This window comes from Peromyscus maniculatus, chromosome 4, assembly GCF_049852395.1.
Source record: "Peromyscus maniculatus bairdii isolate BWxNUB_F1_BW_parent chromosome 4, HU_Pman_BW_mat_3.1, whole genome shotgun sequence".
Classification (NCBI taxonomy): Eukaryota; Metazoa; Chordata; class Mammalia; order Rodentia; family Cricetidae; genus Peromyscus; species Peromyscus maniculatus.
This window is the reverse complement of record NC_134855.1, coordinates 158048025-158070996: the sequence shown is the minus strand read 5'-3', so window position 1 is coordinate 158070996 and position 22972 is coordinate 158048025. Positions and strand designations below refer to the sequence as shown.

The following is a 22972-nucleotide window of genomic DNA, read 5'->3' as shown; positions in this document are numbered from 1 at the left end:
TTGGGGAGTGGGGGGTGGTTTGGGGAAGATCCAGCCCCAGTCTCGTGTGTGACTTAGGGCCTGGGCGTTGCCTCCGGCTCTCATTACCTCTTACCGATGTTGGTGACCAGGTGCATGTTAATGTAGATTAGTCTTAAGTGACTTGAGTAAGAAGGGGCCCTGGTTTTGATTCAGAGTGCTATGTATTGTTTAATTTTCCACAAAAGGAGGCTCTTTGTTATACCTGATTAACTGGAGGTTCTGTCAGGCAAACTCAGTTGTGTACAGATGAGAAACAGAACACAAAAAAAGGTTGTGCAGTTGATTGCCCCTGCCAGCACCCATGACCAGCACTTTCCTCCTGGCACTCAGGGCATGTGTAGCATCACAATGGCTTGCTGAAAACATGTGCTAGGGGCTGAGAGTCCAGATAGGTCTTGAAGGTGAGATGGTATGTCTTCCTGTGGAACGGTCGTTCGCAGGAATTTTCTATTGTCAGTAAAGCTCTCTGGACCTCTGGTAGGTACTGCCTTAATAGGCTCAAGAGTCTTAATTCCCGAGCCAGTACTGAGCAGCTCAAGGAGTGATTTCTCAGCATATGGATGCTTTGCCAGGCTTTACACATCTATCAGCAGGACATGTTTTACCATGTTATACACCTGTACTACCATGCCAGGTGGCTTCTGTTTGGCTCTGGAAAAACAAAGGTTCGATATGTAAACCAGCCTGTTTCAAGTTGCTCTTAGATCCCTGTACAGTGTTCCATGTTTTAGGATGCTTCTCATGCTTAAGTCCCAACTAAGAAATTGTTCTGAAACAGTCTTTTTTGAACCTTACTTAGATGACTGGGTCCTATAGACAGATAAGCCCATTAGTTCCTATGATTGTATCAAATGATGTGTGTTGATTCGGTTACAAAGGTTATGATTAACAGACAGTGATAGTATGCTCTTAGGAAAGAAGAGGTCAAAGCCCAAAGTCTGAGTTGTGCTCATTTGTTCGGAGTGTGCAAGCTCACCTGTAAGACAGACCATGTTGACCAGGCTTTAATTTATTTTCTGAGCGGTCAGTTTGAGAAGTTGATAAGGGAAGGTGAGTAGGCATTTGTACATACTTTTAAAGAATAATTCTGGAGCCTAGAGACATGGTGACTCAGCTGTTCTGTCTCTCTTCTAGAGAAACTGTTCTAGAGCTCCTTTTTTCTCTTCTAGAGGACCAGAGCTTGGTTCCCAAGCATCTATGTCATCTGGAGGGCTCACAAACACTTGTTAACACCAGCTCCAGGAAATCCTATGCCCTCTTCTGGTCCTTTGGGCACCTGCGCACAGGTGGCAGATAGCGTTTTGTTTTTTTTTTTTTTGTTTTTTGTTTTTTGTTTTTTTAAAGAATGATTCTGTGCTTGTGTTGATTTATTCCTAGGTGTTGATTCTCTTCTGCACTATTTGTAGGACATACACTTCTGTGTGTCAAATGTAAGTGCTAGGGATATGTTTTTCATGTGCTGATAGAAACTTAAGTGATATGTAATATACCATGAAAAGGTAAGCCAGGTTTTTCCAAAATGAAGGTGGCTTTATTGTGGTTGTGTCAAGAGAATGGGCTGGAGAGAAGTCTCATGTTAAGAGCATGTACTGCTCTTCCAGAGGACCTGAGTTTAGTTCCCAGCACCCATGCCAGGCAGCTCACAGCAGCATATAACTCCACTCCAGCTTCAGGGATCTGACACCTCTGGCCCCCACAGGCACCTGCACTTGTGCACGTGCAAATATATATACACAAAATTAACAACGATAAAAATAGATAAAAATTTTTGAATAATTTATTTTATACTTATGGGTATGTCTGTATGCCACATGTGTGCCTGGTGCCCTCAGATGTCAGAAGAGGGTAACTGATCCCCTGGAACTGGAGTTACAGATGGTTATGAGTTGCCATGTGGGTGCTGGTTATCAAACCCTGATTCTCTGGAACAGCATTTAGTACTCTTAACCACCGTACCATCTCTCCAGCCTCATAAGTTTTTTTTAAGGATAATATTTATACAGAAAAAAATCTTAAAACAGTGCAGAAATACTGCAAATAGCCATGTTATAGCTGTTTGAGTGTTCAGAAGCACAGATGTGTGGCACTGTGAACTATTTGTCAGTGCTCTTTTCAAGTATTGTGGAACCTGCCCAAGGGTTGATGTCTTAAATTTTCATACTAGTTACCTTTTTTGACAACATGACTGTGTGCACTCTTATATTAGTCTGCTAAATCAAAGGGATCAGGCATTACAATGTCCGCTTTGATGCTCTTGGTTAACTATGACCCTAAATCCCACAGGAAATGTGGACACTTGGGATTTGGTGTGTGATATTGACCATCTGTTGCACGTCTGCCATGTGGGGTGCTGATGTGATGTCTGACCTGGTAGGGCTTCAGGAAGGATTTTGGGAAACTTGAGGCTTGTGTCGGCCCCACTTCATAAAAGGTAATAGCCCAGTGCAAAGTCCACAATTTGCAGCCAGGACTGAAGGCTTGAAGGTTCCTTTTCACACTTGGTTCTTCCTGAGCCTCTAACCCACTCCTACTTGGCTAACTCTAACACCCAAATGTCTTTCAAGGGGATTCTTGCTCTGACTGTTGAAGATAGAAAATACTGGTTATTGGGACTGGAGCAGGAATTTGGAGCCTATATCTAGAGAGCTATCCCCTGAGAAGCCTGATAGTCAGGGACCATCAGGATTTGTTAGAATGTAACTAAAGAAAATCATGTCTTTTGGGTCGACACAGCCTTCTTGTTACCTGTTTTTACTTGTGTTAATGTTGAGTAAGTACTGGGTGTTGTTGCTCTTAACTGGCTTGAGAATGGAGTTCAGCTGTGTGTGGATCTGCACAAGATAATACAGGAAACACTGTTAGAACTCCTTTATCAGTGCCATACTTTGATATCCTAAACCCCCCCCCCCTTAAAAAAAACGAAAGGGAAAAAAACCCATGCACTGTCCCCTACTAATCTCAAAGAAGGAAAGGAAGATTCTAGCTGAAGTAACAGCTTCTGACTTGAGTTTCCCAAGCCTTACAGCCTCCTCAGAGTAATAACTGAACCTCAATGAGGAGGGAAGGAGATGGGATAAAGATTGGGTCTGGTTATTGCCCTTGTGAATCCAGGCTAGACAGAAAGGGTGCTTTTTACAGGTAGACAGCAAGTGTGGGAGCTCTGTGCTCAGTCCCCATACCAGCCATTCTCAAACCAAACTCTGGAGTCTTTATACTCAAAAATTCCTAGTGACACTAAAGAGCTTTGGATTTAGGCTTTGTTGATCCTGATTGTTCGATTTTACAACTGATACATTTAAACCTTTTATTCATTTTAAAATACTCAGTTAAACTCATCTGCCCTTATGCTAACAAATATTTTGTGGGAACTAATTTCTAAGTCTAAGACCACTTCATGAGAAAAGTAATGTTTATGCTTTTTGTAAATCTGTTTATCTCACAGTGACTGGTTTCTTCCATCTGTTTCTACTTTAAGTGGCACATTGCTATCACCTAGCTTCTGAAAAAGTGTGAATATAATTCTCAGTGACAATAAAGAGAGCATGTGATACCTTAGTGCTGTGCAAATAGCTTTGATCTGGGGATCCAATTATCCATTGTAACCATTACTGTATTACTGTTCATAATAATTAAAAATGCTCGTTTTGGTTTCTTTCTTTCTTTCTTTCTTTCTTTCTTTCTTTCTTTCTTTCTTTCTTTCTTTCTTTCTTTCTTTCTTTCTTTCTTTCTTTCTTTCTTTCTTTCTTTCTTTCTTTCTTTCTTTCTTTCTTTCTTTCTTTCTTTTTGCAACAGGGTTTCACTATGTGGCTCTGGCTGTCCTGTTAATCACTATGTAGACCAGGCTAACCTGCCTATGCCTCCTTAAGAGTGTTATTGCCAGGTGAGGGGCACATGCCTTTGAACCCAGCTCTCAGGAGGTGGAGTCAGGTGGATCTTTGAGTTCCAGGCCAGCCTGGACTACAGAGCAAGTTCTAGGACAGCCAGCACTACACAGAAACCCTGACTTGAAAAGGGTGCTCTTATTGTTGAAGTGAGTTGAAAGAATAGTTGACTCTAATAATTGACTCTAAACATCTAGAAAAACAGATCACTTTTATACTATTAGACAGTATCTTTGAACTATTTTCATTGTCTCAACCAGTTTCTTGCTTTGGGAAAAGGTATGGAACAAATGATTTTCTTGTGACATTGAAGGTGCTTTTATTCAGTTCATGCTCCTCCAAGGGAAGTGAGTTAGGAGTTGCCATTTCCATGACACTTAGGATAATGCCACATTCAGCTAGTGATGTCTGCATGGGAGAGACACCAGGATTGTGTTTGGCCAGCCCTTTGCATTTACCATAGGATGTAATATGCTTTTATTGTAGACAGTGAGACATAAGATGGTATAACTAACCTTCATTTGGGGCTGTGGAAGTGAATAATAGCTCTAGGTCCTGGGGACTCCCATGTCCTTTGCTTGTAGGCTAAAAAAGGGTCCTCCAAGTCATGTGCATGTGCACATATTGTTGAGTAGTCAGCCTGTGAGTACATTGTGGGTACTGGGTTTCCTGATAAGCATAAGAAATCATGATCAATGCAGGTAATCTGGTGGTGCCCTTAGAGCCACGGTACCTATCCAGAGCCCACTGTCTCTGGGAATGTGAAAGAGGCAGGAGGGGAGCCCACCCTTTGTAGCTGCTTTAAGAGACTTGGTGCAAGTGCTAGCCTCACAGTTTCTAGTTCCTGGCTACCACGAGAAGAGTTGAAATTTCCTCCCTGTTGCCACCAAATTTAAAAGCCTATACTTTTTTACTAGAAGCTGGAAGGAGTGAATCTGTGGGATACAGAGAGGCTTGGGACCTAGCTGCAACATCAGTCCTCAAAGTGGTTTTTGTCTTGACAAGTGTTTGGTCTCCGTGGTTTTATAAAGCAGTAATAACTGTGTAGGATATTTTTGTTGATTTTTTTTTTTTTTTGAGATATGGTTTTTCTGTGTAGCCGTGGCTGCCCTAGTACTTACTCTGTAGACCCAGGCTGACCTCAAACTCACAGAGTTCTGCCTGCTTCTGCCTTCCAACTGCTGGGATTAGAGGCATGCGCCACCACCTCCACCTCCTGGCTTTTTTTTTTTTTTTTTTTTTTTTTTTTGGTATGATTTCCTCATAACTTTTCCTCATTTTCTTTCACCTAACCAGAATAAGTTAATAACATGTGATTTGGTAAATAACATTTGTATTGCCGAGCAGTAGACACTGAGAGAAATAAAAACTGGGTTTCTTAATTTTCTTTCATGGGCCCAAGCATCAACACATGTGATAGAAAATTTTGGCAGCGGCTGGAGAGATGGCTCAGAGGTTAAGAGCACTGACTGCTCTTCCAGAGGTCCTAAGTTCAATTCCCAGCAACCACATGGTGGCTCACAACCATCTGTAACGAGATCTGGTGCCCTCTTCTGGCCTGCAGTCATACATGCTGTATACATAATAAATAAATAAATCTTAAAAAAAAAAAAGAAGAAGAAAATTTTGGCAGCTGCAGACCTTGGGGCTCAATGACAAGCACCAGGCCTTGCAGCCCACTGGGTAAGAGTCATGGACAGCAAGTTGCTCCTACTGAGAAGAGCAGTTTCCCATTTCTGAACAGGCTGAATTTCCTAAGCACATTCTAATAAAACTTAGTTTAAAAAGAGCCTTTTCTTAGATAATCTTCCATGTTTTATAAACAAGGTTAGCATCTTTTAAGTCCCATTTACTTAACAGATTTCCCATATAAAAGATCTTTAATAATAGAAAGTATAAGTAATGATAAACTGGCCTAGCCTGTCAGAATTAACAAATTCTGAGTTAGAGCCAAATATTCTTTATTACAGCACTGGATAGAATTTCTAACAAGTTAGAATTACTTTAAAATTAAATTTGGGGACACTAAAGGACTCTTGTTGGTATTCAGTAGAGTGCTCAGGCCCTGGGCTCACCCCCAGCATTGTATAAGTCAGGTGAAGCATGCCAGTCTTCTCAGCATCCCAACAGCACTCAAGAGGTAGAGGCAGGTGTATTTGAAGTCAGAGGCATCTTTAGCTACATAGGGAGCTGGAGGACAGTCTGGATTACATGAGAGCCTGTCTAAAATAAAATAGTTTTGATTATTATTTCAAGGAAAACTGAAGTTTGGAAACATATGTTGCATCCAGTAGGGCAAAATGTGCATGTACACTTGGGTATTAAGAGTCATGACTGTCATGACTGGTTTTCTGGACTTGCTGTGGCATGAGTGAGTATAGGCACTTCATCGTGGCCATATGTCACATTTCAAAGTAGCCCCTACTGAGAGCTAAGAAGTTAGTTTTATGGCTGTGGCTGTAGACATCTTTAGTGCACAGCAGTTAGAATAGTGGTTGTTAAATCTTCAGATTAGAGTGGTTAAAAGGTCATGTACCACACTCTTTTATTTTAACATCTGGGGAGATTGGTTTTTGCTTAATTTCTCCTTTGCAATGATAATGATGTTTTGCTGAGTCAGGAAATGGGAAGGGAATTTGGAGGTTGCATCTTTGGAGCCAAGAAAGATGGCTCAGTGGATGAGTGTTTGCTGCCAAGCCTAGTAGCCCGAGTTTGATCCTTCAAACCTGTATGGTGAAAAGAGATAAGTGACTACTGCCAGTTGTCCTCCGACCTCTACACACCCATGCCATAGCAGACATGTGCATGCACATGTACAGAGAAAGTAAATGTAATTTAAAAAATTTTAATATCCTTGAACAAACTGTACATGTTGTTTTTATTAGGCTTAGCTCTTAGGTGCATACCTATGTCACTTTCCTATGGGGAGTTGGTACTTGTACATCTTGTGGGATGTCTCCTTGGATGATAAGGCACTGCAGCTGTCAGGCTCAGTGTTAGGCAAGCATGATCTCCAATACAAATGATGTGAGTCTTTTTTGTTTTGTTTTGTTTTTTTGAGACAGGGTTTCTCTGTGTAGCTTTGCGCCTTTCCTGGAACTCACTTTGGATATCAGGCTGGCCTCGAACACTCAGAGATCCTCCTGCCTCTGCCTCCCGAGTGCTGGGATTAAAGGTGTACGCCACCACCACCCGGCAATGTGAGTCTTAAGAAAAGCAACTGAGGATTTCTTGATAAACATAAAATTTGCACTTTCAAGAGAAAATTAGAATTTGCAAGCTTACATCTGTTATTGTGAGCTTGATAGCTTTCCAGTTATTTAAACATTACTGAGGCAATCCAAGCTGTTACAGATGCCTTTCTTCTCTAACTCAGCATGAGATTCTGTGCTCTAGTGCTTTCTAAATGACCCATGTGTATGTGGTCAGAAGATGCAAGTTGGGTAAAAGACTCATATAGTGCCAGACAGGCCAGTGGGTTAATACAAGAAAGTAAGAGACCTTGATTAGAGGCATTAGAGTCCACAGCGCTGCTGATTTTTGAGACTGCTGCTGTTGATTTGGTGTGGTTTCAAAGAACATCCACAACTATGTAAAATGAATGACATGCTTCTGTAAGGTGAGACTTTCTTCATAGAGTTCACTCAAATCCATACAAGGCAGAAGCATATTTGGAAATCCTGTTATCTTGTTAAGCCAGAGAGCTGCAAAAATAAATACTACCATTCTTAATGCTTGTGTGATTTTGAAAATAACAAAAAAAAAATAAGTATAATGGACTTTTAATAAATGACTTTTCAGAAATAGCAATACATTCCACATAAACAAAAGCTCGTTGGAGTCCTCAGAGTGTATTTTGCTGAGACTAAAAGTTTTGAAACCTACCATCTACGAGTGTCAGCCATATACCCTGTTTCTGCTGCCACTCTTCAGCATGTAGTTGGTATTGAATCTTTGGAAGCTCTGTCCCTAGCAGCACTTTTGAGAAATGGTAGCTCTTTTTTTTTTGAGGACAAGAAACATGTCGTCCTTGATTTTGCTACAGTCCTCATATCTGCTCCCCTTGAATACTGAGATTATATGTGTATGGTGTGTACATGTGAATATGCATGCCTGTGTGCCTGGCATTCTGTGTCTTACTCTGTTGCTTTCTACATTATTTCCTTAAGACAGAGTCTCACTGAACTGGAAGGTTGGCATTTTAGCTAGACTGTGGCCATCAAGTGTTCAGGATCTGCCTTTCTGAGCACTTTCTAATGTTGGGGTTACCATTGTAGTACATGCAGCCATACCAAGCTTTCTGTGTAGGTGCTGGAGATTTGAACTTGGGTTCTCATGCTTACAAAACATGTATCCCACTGAGTAAAAAACATTACCCCTACGTAAAATTTTAATGCTGTAATTTCATTGTATAATCTGTACTTCTGGTTAATAGGAAACAGTGGGTTTTAGCTGAGAGGCTGGGAAAATGCCCTTTATAAGTATCTGGTTTAGTGTCTCACACCTTTAATTATAGCATTCAGGGGAAGACTAAAAAGACAGTAGGATTACCACGAGCTCTAGGGCATCTTGGCCTAGAATCAGACCCTGCTCAGAAAGAGACTGACAGAGATTGTGCACTGCTTAGAAATGTAGAAAATTAGCAGCCGGGCGTTGGTGGCGCACGCCTTTAATCCCAGCACTCGGGAGGCAGAGGCAGGCGGATCTTTGTGAGTTCGAGGCCAGCCTGGGCTACCAAGTGAGTTCCAGGAAAGGCGCAAAGCTACACAGAGAAACCCTGTCTCGAAAAACCAAAAAAAAAAAAAAAAAAAAAAAAAAAGAAATGTAGAAAATTAATTGTAACTTTAGTGCACTCAGAAATGGTCACTTTTTTCTTCTTTGGGGAGAAACTGTTAATATGATATGATTACAATTTCATGGCCACTTTTTATATGGACTGTGCTGTGTAGTGTGCAGAACTATATACTAATTTGAGTTAGAAATGTAACACAATTTTTTGCTTATTCTTTGGTGATGCTAGGCTTGGTACCCAGGACCTTGTGCACTCTAGGCAAGTGTTCTTACTGTGCTATAGCTACAGCTCTTACTTAGTTTTATAAAATGGTCTCCTTATATAACTGAGGTTGGCCCTGAACTAGCCTTTCTCCTATCCTCCCTATCCCTTCACTACTGAGAATCACATGCCTGTTGCTGTGGTGCAAGGCGCCAACACTATTTTTTACTTATACCTTATGATAGGTTTTATTTTGTTTGTACTTTTGCCTTGATACATTATGTGCTTTTATTTCACAAACTGAATTTTTAGTAGTTTTCTGCATTGGCAGAGTTACGAAAAAATTTTCAAATACAGAATAATCTATTATGAATGACTTCTGTCTTATTCTACTTAGCAGAAATAACTACATTTTTGCTTCTTAATATTCAGGAGTATTCTAAATACTTAGAAACATGTTTATTCTTCAGGTTAACCTGTGCTTTATACTCCAATGTTGGGCATCTAATCCATGATAGACACCTACTACCAGCAAACTCTCATGTATGAATTGAATCTTTAAAAGAAATTCTTTTTAAGTTGTTTCATGTGTGTGAGTGTTCTGTCTGCAAGTATGTCAGCGCACCACATATGTGCCTGTTGCCCGTGGAAGTCAAACAAATGAGGGTGTTAGATTTTCTGGGGATACTCTGGAACTGGAGTTGTAGGTACTAGGGACCAAACCCAGGTCCTCTGCAAAAGCAACAAATGCTCTTAATTGCTGAACCATCCCTTCAATCCCTATAAATTGAATCTTTTAAAATGCTTTTCATTCCTGAGATTATTGTGAGGGTTTTTGTTGTTTGTTGTTGTTGTTGTTGTTTTTGTCTTTATAAGTACTCGGTGTTATAAAGGTGTTTCCATTTTACTCTAAGAAACAGTTTCTGACTTCTTGTTTTGTTGTCTGTTTAGTTTTGTTGTTTGTTTGTTTCGTTTTGGAGACAGGGTTTCTCTGTGTAGCTTTGTGCCTTTCCTGGAACTCACTCTGTAGCCCAGGTTTGCCTCAAACTCACAGAGATCTGTCTGCCTCTGTCTCCTGAGTGCTGGGATTAAAGGCTTGTTCCACCCCCACATGGCATCTGTTTAGTTTTTGAGGTGCTACATAGATTCAATCAACCCAGGTTCTGTGACCTGGTCCAGCCAGTAGTTTCTGAACTCTGGAAGTTGATTTTTTTTTTTTTTTTTTTTTGGCTAGCCTTCCATGTGATAGAAGCTATAGTGACACCTCCTTATAGCTACATGGATTGGACGTGAGGTCTAAAAGGTCATTGTCACTTTAAGGACACATGGAATGTTTGCTCTTTGTCTTGGGTCACTAGGGAGACCACAGTTAGCTGGAAAGCAGTTGGAGCCAGGTAGAGAGAGGAGTTAAGAGGTGAGTTCTGCTCAGAATTGCTGGCTTTGGCCCTTGTAGTTTAAAAGACTGGCTAGAAACAAAGGCATCTGGAGAGAGTGTTTATATTATGGTTGTATGAAAGAGGAAAGGAGAGGGCTGGTTTGGAAGTTGGGGGTGGGGTGGGGTGGGGGTGAAAGGTATTCTGCTTTTTTAAGATAGAGCCAGAAAACATTGTCATTAGTTAGGACCTTACCAGGAAGATTGGGCAAAATTAAAATGATTATTTATTTACTTATTTTGGATTGAAGCAGTCTCCTGTGTAGCCCAGACCTCTGTAACTCATGATCTTCTGTCTGCTTCAGCCTCTGTGTGCTGGGATTACAGATATGTACCACCCTGCCTGGCTCTCAGATATACATAGATAACCATATCACATTGATGTTTAGTAAATATAAATTTAGTCCTCTAAATTTCTTAGATTTTTAAATTAACTTATGATACTTCTATACTGTTAAGATTTTTTTTTTTTTTTTGGTTTTTCGAGACAGGGTTTCTCTGTGTAGCTTTGCGCCTTTCCTGGGACTCACTTGGTAGTCCAGGCTGGCCTCGAACTCACAGAGATCCACTTGGCTCTGCCTCCCGAGTGCTGGGATTAAAGGCGTGTGCCACCGCCGCCCGGCTACTGTTAAGATTTTTAAAAACAATTATATAATTTTGTTGTTCAGGCTTGCCACTTTTTGTTTTCTCCTCTCAGTGTTGTGTTTCTTTGTGCTGGGTCTGCTTCATGATAGGCTCTTAATTGAGTTCAGAAGTACCTGATGCCCTGTGCCTTCTTCTTACCTTGCCTTTGACTCTTGCCTGGGTGGCTCCTTCTTTCAGAGTACACCATTATCACTACTTCCCTATTCTTCAGGTATCTTTGTAGGTCACTCTCAGAGTAGATTTACTTTTTCTTGGTTGTTGGCGTGTGGTTTAATCACAGTTGCACAGATCTGTAACATGTTTTCCCTTTCCTCTAGGAGCTTGCTCAGGAAGCAGTCCACACTGTCCCTTTGGTTGTTGGAAGCTCCAGAATCTTCTCACTGATGAGCTGAGACTGACAAAGAAAGGTGTGGTGAGACTTGGCTATCAGCTGGACCTGGTTCCCAGGTTTATTGTTATATGTAAGATTTCTCAGCCAAAGATTTCCAAGCTTTCAGTTTAGGGACAGGTAAGTGGCATTATTTGTATAAAGAAATTAGCATAATGTAGCATTTATATGTGTTTTTAATAATCTAAAGTATCAGATTTTATACTCTTGAGCACAGCTTTGTTTAATGAATGGCCATTGTTAAGAATTTGACTCGTTGTTTCTTTGTTTTCACTTTGGCTATATTATCAGTTTGTAAACCTTAATTGTGTAGTTTCTGTCTGATGAGAAAATAATTTTTTATTTGTTTGTTTTTTGTTTTTGTTTTTTTGAGACAGGGTTTCTTTGTGTAGCTTTGGAGCCTGTCCTGGAACTCACTCTGTAGTCCAGGCTTGCCTCTGCCTCCTGAGTGCTGGGATTAAAGGCATCTGCCACCACCTCCCAGCACGAGAAAACAATTTTGTAGAGGAAAAGTGGAGTTGCCTTCTGGGCTCTGGGCTGGAGGACTTCTTAGGAAGGCTGGACAGGGTGGCCCCTAGACTGCACTCTGAGTAGAGATGCAGTATTGCCTGAAGTTAGGATGCAGCTGTCTTGCTTCAGCCTGTGTCTGGAGTATGGCTCAGTGGTAAAATAGAGTAGTTTAAAAATGTTTTGGTACAAAACTTGTTTTGCATAAACAGCAAGACCATACTTCTCTCCCCCAAATTTCCTAACTTGAATGAACAAGCCACTATAGGAGGCACAGTTTGATATTTACTCAGCTCTGTGTATTTAATTTTTTTATAATTTGTAGAATTTTTAACTTTTATGTGTATGGACATTTTGCATGGTTGTGTACCATGTGTATGCAGTGCCAACAAAGGCCAGAGGGGCTGAGGGTAGAATAAGTTATTAGCTCTCTTGTGGATCCTGGGACTTAAGCTCAGGTTCTGAAGAGTAGCCAGTGCTCTTAGCTGCTGAACATCTCTCCATCCCTAGTTATGTTTATTTAAAAGGAATACACTAGGTGGGCATGGTGATGATGTCTTTAATTTCAGCAGTGGGGAGGCAGAGGCAGGTGGATCTTTTGAGTTCAAGGCCAGCCTGTGTAGCATGAATCTTAAAGAGTCTTATTAATAAAAACAAACCTGGAGCCAGGTGTTGGGGTGAATGCTGGAAGATCAGAGAAGCAGAACAAGCCAGAGCTAACCTCACCTCACCAATTCCTCAGCTGATCCTGTTTCCTCAAACTGGAAGCCTTTAAGTCCTCATCCAGAATGAATCTCAGCTGAACTGCTGCTCAAAAGCCTAAAAGCTTAACCAGTTCTAGTTCCTGGTTTTCACACCTAATATACCTTTCTGCTTTTTGCCATCATTTCCTGGGATTAAAGGCTCTTGTTACTACGCCTAGCTGTTTCCAGTGTGACTTTGAACTCACAGAGATCCAAATGGATCTCTGCCTCTGGAATGCTAGGATTAAAGGCGTGTGTGCCACCATTTTCTGGCCTCTATATCTAGTGGTTGTTCTGTTCTCTGACCCCAGATAAGTTTATTAGGGTGCACAATACTTTGGGGAACACAGTATCAACACAAGCCTGGTCTACATAGCAAGTTCTAGGCCAGTCAGTTACATAGTGAGACACTATCTCCAAAAGATAAAATGGAGCACACCTCAGGCTTATGAGGCCAGCCCCTCCTCTTGAGTAACAGCAGTTTAATGCCATTGTTTCTGTCCTTGGTGTCTAGGCAGTCTGAGGAGCTGTGCTGACTTAGTTGAGTTCTGACTTTTACCATTTTAGAGAAGGTCACCTAAGGTGACTAAAGAAGTGATTATTTACTCAACAGCTTCACAAGACCTAAAGGTCAAGGTTAGAGGGTGGTAAATATCAGTGCTAGGCAGCCTCTGTAGCTGAGTGACAACTATTTACTAAACTACTAGGAAGGAAAACAATATTTAGGGTACTAATAATTTTAAGTTTTCTGTGTTTTGCATTTTTAGGGTTTTCGTTTAATACCACTCCTTTCCCTAAGATGGACCGTGCAATAAAATCATTCATCACTAGCATTTAAATGCTATTAAAGCCTGGACAGCTAGGAAAAGAATTCTCAAGGTATATACCTTTTCCAATTTTGTCATTTTAAGCAACAATGAAAATTTCATCTTTTAGAGAGAAATGGAAAGACCTGAGTGTGTGGTGGTATATGTTATAGTCTCAGCACTTGGGATGCTAAGGCATGAAGGTCGCCACAAGTTTAAAGCAGACCTTTGCCACATAGTAATAGCAAGACCTTAGGGAGGGATACAGACATGGGGATACTTGGGAGGAATATACCTTGAAGCTGTTGTTTACTTAGATCAGTAGGTACAGGCAGACTAAACTGTGGTCAGGAATCTGGGTGGCAGTTCTTACTAGGTGTCCACAAGAGTTACTCCATGCTCAGTTGGTTCTATTTTCCAGACCCTGTCCTTCCCAGTCTAGGCCCTAGATGAAACTAAAAAAGCCAGGGCCAAAGCCCTGGCCAGACATGGCCAGACTTCAGTGGATAGGCCCAGATGTGGCACACACCATGTGCCTTGTGCTCATTGATGGTCATGAGCAGCCTGACACTACACATAGTGCCTTGAGAATGGTATGGCCTCTATAAGTTACCTCACATACACACCATAGGAAACAGTGATCAGAAGCATTAAGTTTATGTGCAGTTCTGCTCCTCTAAGAAAATGTCCTATCTTGCCACTGTTGGTAAGGGGCACCCCTGGTATGCCATCCAAGACTACATGGTGTGGTGGGTTTGTAGCTTGTTGGTCACAGTGTGATTGCCTTTTCTCATTAGGTATGGATGATAAAGGGCACCTGAGCAATGACGAAGCACCCAAGGCTATCAAACCCACCAGTAAAGAGTTCAAGAAAACCTGGGGATTTCGAAGAACCACGATTGCCAAACGTGAGGGTGCAGGAGACACCGAGGTAGACCCCAGTGAGCAGCCACCACAGCAGCATAGCCTCTCCCTGCGCCGCAGCGGACGGCAGCCAAAGCGTACTGAGAGGGTAGAAGAATTCCTTACCACAGTTCGCCGCCGAGGAAGAAAGAGTGTGCCAGTCTCCCTGGAGGATTCCAGTGAACCCACATCCTCCACGGTCACTGATGTAGAAACAGCCTCGGAGGGGAGCGTGGAGAGTAGTTCTGAGATTAGAAGTGGCCCTGCACCTGGCTCCTCAGGGAAGGAACATCCTGCCTCTTCCGAAAAGGCAAAAGGAGGTGATGAGGAAGAAGACACCTCTGACAGTGACAGCGATGGCCTTACTTTGAAGGAACTTCAGAACCGCCTTCGAAGAAAGCGAGAACAAGAACCTGTGGAGAGGCCTCTGAGAGGCATTCAGAATCGCCTGCGGAAGAAGCGCCGAGAGGAGGACCCTGCTGAAACTGGGAGTGTCCTAACAGGCAGTGCTGATGAGAATACACCTCTCTGTAAGCAGGAGCCTGAGGCTAGTCAGGGACCAGTGTCCCAGTCAGAGAAAGATGACAGAGAAAATCAGTCAGAGGGGATATCAACTCAGGGAAGTAAAGAGGAAGGCCCCAGGAATGTGGGCAAACCAAAGCCTGAGTGTGAGGTTTACGACCCCAATGCCCTGTACTGCATCTGCCGCCAGCCTCATAACAACAGGTAGGTGGGGGGAGGGAACTTGTGCCCATTTTCAGAGAGCCAAGGGATGGAGACAGTGAGCGGACTCCTGTTTGCTTTGATGCAAAGGAGCTTAATGCTGGGCTTGCCAAGCATTTGGTTTATTGAAAAAGGATGAATGAGTCCTATGAAAAAAGAAACAAAAGGAGTGCATATATGTGGACTGCCTCGAGCACCGCCTCCACTGTGGCAGTCACATATGGTCACTTGTGTATAAAGTGTCCAGCATGAGATGAAAAGCTCACTGCCTCAGTCTCTCAAGCCATGTAAAACCAGTGGACACTGTAGATAGGTGAGAACCATCTGTTGTCCCAAAGATCCAATGGAAGAGTGTTACTCAGGATATGACTGCATCCAGTGTGGTCCTTTGCTTGAGTTGGCTGCCAAGTGGTGATGGGGCATCCTAGTGGGGTTATATAGGAGATGAAGCTGCTGCTGCTGCTGCATAGAGACACTCTGAAGCCTCTAGTTCACTCCTCAAGTGGTCCATCCAAAAGATGAGGGACTGAGGATGTAGCTCAGTAGGTAGAGTGCTTGCTTACCATGCATGAAGCCCTGGGTTTGATTTCCAGTGCCTCATAAAATGGTGAGGTGGCATATACCTGTAATCTCAGCTTTCTGTAGAGGCAGGAGAATCAGAAATTCAAGATCATCCTTGGCTACATAGAGAGTTTGAGACATGAGAAACTCTGTCTCAAAAAATAAGTAAATAGAAAAGAAAAAATATGAAGCAGATTTGGAATACTGGTAACAAAAGGAAGGGCACATGGGTGTTTTCGTTCTGATTTCCTATTTTTACTTTATTTGCATGTTTTTCATAATGAAATGTTAAAAGTTTGACTTGGTAATATGTTAGACGTAACTACATAATCTTCCCATTTCAGGTTTATGATCTGCTGTGATCGATGTGAGGAGTGGTTCCATGGAGACTGTGTGGGTATTTCTGAGGCCCGAGGGCGGCTCCTGGAAAGGAATGGGGAAGACTACATCTGCCCAAATTGCACCATTTTGCAAGTGCAGGATGAAACCAATGCCAGTGCCTCTGATGAGCAGGACCCTGGGTGCAGACCTATAGGTGCTGACGGCACAGACTGTACAAGTATAGGGATAGTAGAACAGAAGTCTGGTGAAGACCAGGGGATAAAGGGTAGAATTGAAAAGGCGGCAAACCCCAGCGGCAAGAAAAAACTCAAGATATTCCAGCCTGTAAGTATCTGTCTGCCGTGGCAGGCACAAATGTCAGGCTTACTGCTGATACCAAGATTAGGAAGGTACCTTTCCTTTGGAATAGTTAGGTATTTTGTGGGGACAGATACTGTATCTCGTCTGGGTCTGAGCCCTGCAAAGGCGCATCCTGCTATTGCTTCCATCTTGTATCAGCTTAATGGCATTTTTGCACACATTTTGTCACTCAGGTTGGCCTCCAGTTTGTGACCCTCTGCCTTAGGTATATACCACCAACATGCTCTAATGGAGCTTTCAAGGGAAAAATACCCATCTCTCCAGAGTGCTGTTGACCTGTGCTTGGGATTACATGTTTTGAGTGCTCAGAATTATTGAGAGAAAGGTGACTTGCATTCCCCTTAGCATCTTGTTACAGACCATGATGTTCATATTTCCCATAAACCAAGTAAAACTAACAGTCTCTGCTGCTAAGGAGAGCTATCTCTTCTCAACGTCTGCATTGCATTTCTCATGAGGAGTGCCACTATTATGTGCATTTTCATTTTGGATCCTTAACCTTCATAGCCTGCCCCCCAGTAGGTGTAGAGTCTAGAATGTCACTGCCTTAGCATTCATTGTGTGCTGCAAGATGAAAATGTGGTGCTGTTAGCACCATTTATTAAAGGAAGTTGTCAGTTTGATATTTTTATTGCCAGTATGTTAGACATGGCCTGAATTTTATTCTGTGTAAACTTAGATTTGGTAGAAGAAAAGCAACTATGTTAAATATTGCCTGAATCAGTGTAAGGGACATGTTAATGTGTACTTAGCTTTTCCGTCAACATAACATTAGAAGTTGTAAGCGGAGACATCCATATGTGTTGTTTCTGCTGCTGCTACAGACTTAGCTTAAAATTCCACTTCTAGTCTCCATGGCTCAGATCCTGGTACAGAGCCCTGACCCCTAAGGGGCACAGAGTTTTTTCCAAGGCTTCAGCTTGGCTGGGGCTGTGATCTCATGAGAAGGTAGCTAGAGATGACCCTCTCTGGGGGCTCTCAAACTGTCAGGCATATGTTCCAGTCAGTCTTTCTGACATACTGCAAACTTAATGGTGTCAATGGTCACTATTTATCCAAAATGCATGTTTAATTGGGTATCCTGTGTCTTTTGGCTGTATTACCACCACCCAAAATTAGGGCTGCCTTTCTTCAAAACCAACTGGATCTCTTCTCTTTTAGGAAATGGCACATTTTTTCTTTTAAGAATTTTTCACCTGAGAGCTGGGTGTGGCAGAGCCCACATTCTGAAGGCAATATGAGTTCAAGGCTTTCCTGGTCTATATAGTGAGTTCCAGGCCAGCCAAGACTTCATTAGGAGACTTTTTCTTTCTCCTGGGTGCCTTGAAAGGTAGCTCAATGATTAAGAACACTAGTTGCTCTTCTAGAGGATCTGGGTTCAATTCATAGTACCCACATGGTGACTCACTCCCATCTGTAACTCAGATGTTAGGGAATTGGATGCCCTCTTTTGTCTTCTGTGCCACTACATGTAGAAAGACACACCTGTAGGCAGAACACCCATACACATAAAGGAATTTTCACCTGAGCCTCTGAGATGGCTCATTGAGTAATGCCGCCTGCCATTAAACTGATGACCTGAGTTATCACATGATAAAAGGAAGGAACTGACTCCTGAAAGTTGTCCTGACCTCAACTGTACACATGTGTGTACCTATACACACACACACACACACACACACACACACACATACACACACAGTAAAAATTTTTAGCATAATTTATACCTCTTTAAATAAACATTTTTACTTTTTTCATAATGTTTTATTTTTAATGTGTATGTCTACACATTAATGTGTATGTATACAGTGCAGGTGCCCTCAGAGGTCAGAAGTCTAAACTTGTAGGCAGTGATGAGTTCCCTGACATGGTCTTCTGTAAAAGCATTCCAAGCCATATTTCCAACCCTGCTCTGACTCTTGGTATCATTTGGGACCTGCACATGTTTTCTGTAGAGGGCATGTTGATCTGAAGCTCTCATGTATGTAGGGCTTGCTGGGATAGTTAAGGGGGAAATGGGTTTGTATAGTTCACATAAACAAGGACAGGGTCTTACTATGTAGCCTAGGCTGGCCTAGAACTTGGGAATCTTCAACCTTCCTTTCCCAAGTGCTAGAATTAATTGTATTAAAGATTGTGCCATCATGCACAGCTAACAAATAAAAAGAATAGATTTTTATTCCTATCAAAAATATTGTTAGAGTCAGCCATAGTGATACACACTTTTAGTCCTAGCACTGGGGAGGCATAAGCAGGTAGATCTCTGAGTTCAAGGCCAGCCAGGGCTGCATAGCAAATTTCAGGCCAGCCATAATTTAATAGTGAGACACCCTCTCAAAAACCATACAAACAAACAAAAAATACTGCTAGTGTCACAATCAAGTAACCATCAATGCCGTCACTCACTCAATGTCAGAGCACTCACTACTAGTGTCAGTACGTACATTGTCTGAAGTCACCTGTTTCATTCTGCAGGTCATAGAGGCTCCTGGTGCTGCTAAGTGCATTGGCCCTGGGTGTTCCAATGTAGCACAGCCTGATTCAGTGTACTGCAGTAATGACTGCATTCTCAAACACGCTGCAGCTACCATGAGATTTCTAAGTTCAGGTAAAGAACAAAAACCAAAACCCAAGGAAAAGGTCAAGATGAAGCCAGAAAAGTTCAATCTTCCAAAATGCAGTGTTCAGGTAAGCTGACCAAAGTCACCTTCAGGACAGTTGAAAAATTGAAACAAGAAGTGTTTGAAAGTGCTCTTTATAGATTTGTTTCTGTGTGCATGAGAAGTGCAGGGAGCAACAGTTATCAGTAAAATCTAGATTACAATTTCCTTATCTCTTCCTCATTTGCTGAGGGATTAGAATACAGTAAAACAAGCAAGCATGTGGTTTTTTTCCCCCTTTCTCAACCCCCCCCCCCCCCCAGGGTCTCACTATATAGCTTTGGCTGTCCTGGAACTAGTTCTGTAGACCAGGCTGGTCTCAAACTCAGAGATCTTCCGGCTTCTGCCTCCTGAGTGCTGGGATTAAAGGCAAGCACCACCACCACCTGGCCTATGTGGCTTTTTTCTTCTTCTTTTTTTCTTTTTTTATGAAGAACCAAGACCTCAGAATGTGTACCACACAGAGCCTTGTGCAAAGTCCACTTGGCACTTAAAGAAGGACATGGGTTCTGGGCAAGGCTCTGTGTCTTGTATAGGCTAACACAGTGGTAGAATGCCTAGCATGCAAATAGTCTTATGATTTCTGTCTTTTGATTTTTCAAGACAGGGTTTCTCTGTGTAACAGCCCTGGCCGTCCTGGAACTTGCTCTGTAGACCAGGCTGGCCTCAAACTCACAGATACCTGCCTGCCTCATCCTCCCCAAGTCCTGGGATTAAAGGCATGTGCCACCACCACCTGGCATTCTTAGATTTCTACATATGCCTTGGGGAGAGTGTTTCCTTTATTTTAAAGGAAGTTCTGTAGCCTACCCAGTCAGGTCTTGAACTTGGTTTTCTTCTTTTATCCTCCCACTCAGCTAGGATTACAGACCTGTGCCATCAAGCCTGGCTAGATAACTTTTTTTTTCTTCCAAAGCCTGTCATCTTGGATCTTACTCCCAGAAAAGTAGTTACTCTATGCAGTGTGAGGGTAATAGTACAGAGCATTGGGGTCTGGCCACAGTTTTCCAGTGGGCAGATTTTCCACAGGAAATGCAAATATCATTTGTTCTCTACAGGTCCTAATGCCCATATGCAGGCCCTTTTCATTTTGTTTTTAGCTTGTCTTGCTGAGAGGGGTTCATGCTGCTTTTATCTTGGCTGGTTCATGCCTCAGCTAGGTTACGGGACAGATCTGGGTCAGGAACCTACACATTACACATGTTTCATGGGAATGCTAAGGGTTATTGGATGTGTAGACGTAACCATATGGAATCACAAATTCTGCTCAGCTTGTGTGAAGGGTCTTCAGATATTAAAATAAAGGCAGTATCATACCTCTAATGGGTCTTTGAAGCAAAAGTATCATTTCAGACCTTAATAATTGGGATTTCACTGATTATCCAGGCGGGGATTAAAATCTCTTCTGTGCACAAGAGACTAGCTTCAGAGAAAAAAGAAAACCCAGTGAAGAAAGTGATGGTGGCTCCTAGGAGTGAAACTTCAGGGAAGGAGATAACCTTTGAAAGCACCACACCATCCTGGGCAAGTGACCACAACTACAATGCTGTGAAGCCAGAGAAGCCTGAGAAGTCTGAGAAGCCCACTGCACTCTCACCCACCCTATTGAGTAAATGTACGTATCACCCAAAGGCTGGCTTCCCAGGCCCCTCCCATCATCTGGATGGCTGCTGGGGCTATCTAGGACTGGAGTCCTGGTATTCTGGTGCTGCTGGTAGCCAGCAGCTCACGGCCAAACTGAAACAAATACCAAGATGCCTCTGGACCCCAGTGTTCCTGACTAGCCTGTGGAGCTTCTGAGGGTGTTTCCTAAAGAGCTGAGTAGGCCTCGATACTGAGAGTCTCACATTGGAGGCAATTTCTTATTTCAGTTTCAGGCTTTGGTAAGTATTTGCACTGCTCTCAAGATGGGACTACATCACTGTTCAGACTCCAGGCTCAGTACTGTGCAAGCACCAGTTCCTCACAGAACAGCCATGCATAAACCATGAGGAATTTTTCCACATTACCTATTTCTGCACATGAAGTCATCACTGCTCTTCTATAGCAAAATCGATTTTTCAGGAGCTAAGAAAGGACAGGTAGATAATTTGCTTGTGTCTATTTCACATACTACATACCTACATAATAAACAAGTTCACATTTTGAAGGTCATATTTGTTGCAGCTCAGACCCCATGGTGAGTAATCATGTTGACCTTTACACTAGGGCAGTGTTCTCATCAAGGGGAGAATTGTGGTTAGTGGCGTCCAGATTACTTTTAGATGTTTAGATTATTAGTCTGATCCAGATTTCATATAATTGAAATGGCAGTAGTTTGAGTAAATTTTCGAAACCCCAGATTAGATCACAAAAATATGGAGCCATTCTTGTCTCATAGCCCCCTACTTCTCAAGGTACACCCTTTGTACAATGGTTTCAAGTGAATTTTTGGTTGTTTTCTTGATAGTGTTTTGTCCATCTCTGCTCATCCTTAGCCCCAGATAGAAGCTCTTATAGCCCAGGCTAGCCTTAAATTTGCTTTGAAGCTGAGGATGACCTTGAACTTGTGATCCTCCTGCTGCCTCCACCTGTAAAGAATGTTGAGATTTACAGGCACGCACCTGATTTATGTTCTGGGGTATGAACTCAGGGCATATAGTCAAGCAACCTACCAACTGAGCTGCATTTCTAGCTCATGATCTTCAACTTCTGATCTTCCTACCTTCACTTCTGGGTGCTGGGATTATAGGCATGTGGTGCTGGGGGTCAAGCCCAGAACTTCATGCCTAACTAGGTAAGCACTACTCTGTGCCCCACCCCCGCTAGTGCATTTTGTACCCTTTCTAAAGCATCAGGTTAGAGAGCCCCGAATGCCATGAGGATAAACATGGTACATTTCTTATTAGCCTTTCAGCAAGATAACTAAGGGAGAGACCTCTTGCAGGTAGGTTCACAAAATGAAAATGCTATTATGCATGGTGTTGTAGACCTAGAGTTCTAACAGAGAGTTAGAACTAGAGTTCTAAGAGAAATTGAGATGAGGATTGTGAGTTTTAGGCTAGCTGGGATTGCAGAGTGAGAACCTGACTTTAGGGCACGTGGGAGGGAAAGGAATGTAAAAGACCCAAGGAAAGGAGTAAATGAGCCTACTCCACTGCATTATGAGTAGTGAGTTTTGTTTGCAGATGACACGTCTCGTCTCAGGTGTTCTCTCCATCACAGCAGCTCTACAACAGCAGCATTATGAACTAATGAGTATACTTAGAGCCACGTACCACCTCTGAGAATAGGGAAAGGCCCACCAAGTGTAGGGCTCAAGTGCTTTAAGTGTCTGTAGATCTGACAATAAAGGATAGAAACTTGGGGGCTGAAGAGTGATTACAACTCGATTCATCTTTATTTGTGTGTCCAGAATGGAAAAGCTGCTCTTGAACTTCTGACTCAGGGTCTCTCTCACTTTAGAAGCAGTTACTAGTTTCAGTTTCAGACCCTGGTAAGTATATTGCCTATGTGGCATCATAGACAGACAGTCCTGTGCCCTGGAGAGAGGATATTGGTGAGGAAGATGGAGGATAGTGGGCCTGAAATCTGAGTACTGTCTTCTGTCTCCCTTCCACGAGGTTGGGAGAGATGGAAGGCTTTCTAGGGGTCAACAGGGTGACTAGTTTATTTTTATTTTTGTTTTGTTTTGAGACAGGGTTTCTCTGTGTAACCTTGGCTGTCCTGGGACTCACTCTGTAGACCAGGCTGGCCTCGAACTCAGAGATCTACTTGCCTCTTAAGTGCTGGGACTAAAGGTGTGTGCAGCTGTTGCCTGGCTGGTGACCGGTTTCTATGCTCAGAGGTTCTTTTTCTTTGACCTGTCCCACCTTGTCTTACACATTGGCTCTTTAGTGGAGCTGATGGGCTCCAGGAGCAGGAATGTGGGACAAGTTAACTGATTAATCTCCCCAACATATCAGCATCTCAAAATTGACCGGCATTCAAAATACAGCATGCATCAGGACATGTTTCTCAACCAGTTG

At 42.5% G+C, this 22972-nt stretch overlaps 1 protein-coding gene across 19 annotated transcripts in view; it reads left to right on the top strand.

Annotated features, from left to right (window-relative positions):
- The window catches only part of Dido1 (death inducer-obliterator 1), a 58821-nt gene that overhangs the window by 11509 nt on the left and 24340 nt on the right, over positions 1–22972 (top strand). For 4 of the 19 annotated variants that reach the window (XM_006976062.4, XM_042276934.2, XM_006976061.4 and 1 more), the window contains exons 2-7: positions 11290–11480; positions 13378–13489; positions 14214–15045; positions 15948–16269; positions 18781–18993; positions 20352–20580. In XM_006976062.4, the coding sequence (XP_006976124.3) occupies positions 14216–15045; positions 15948–16269; positions 18781–18993; positions 20352–20580 (1594 nt within the window). In that variant the 5' untranslated portion in view covers positions 11290–11480; positions 13378–13489; positions 14214–14215. Of the gene's footprint in view, positions 1–20; positions 499–2304; positions 2453–10125; positions 10310–11289; positions 11481–13377; positions 13490–14213; positions 15046–15947; positions 16270–18780; positions 18994–20351; positions 20581–20842; positions 21120–22972 lie in introns of those variants that run through there. The other 15 variants (XM_042276938.2, XM_042276939.2, XM_042276936.2 and 12 more) reach the window with 11 other exon arrangements.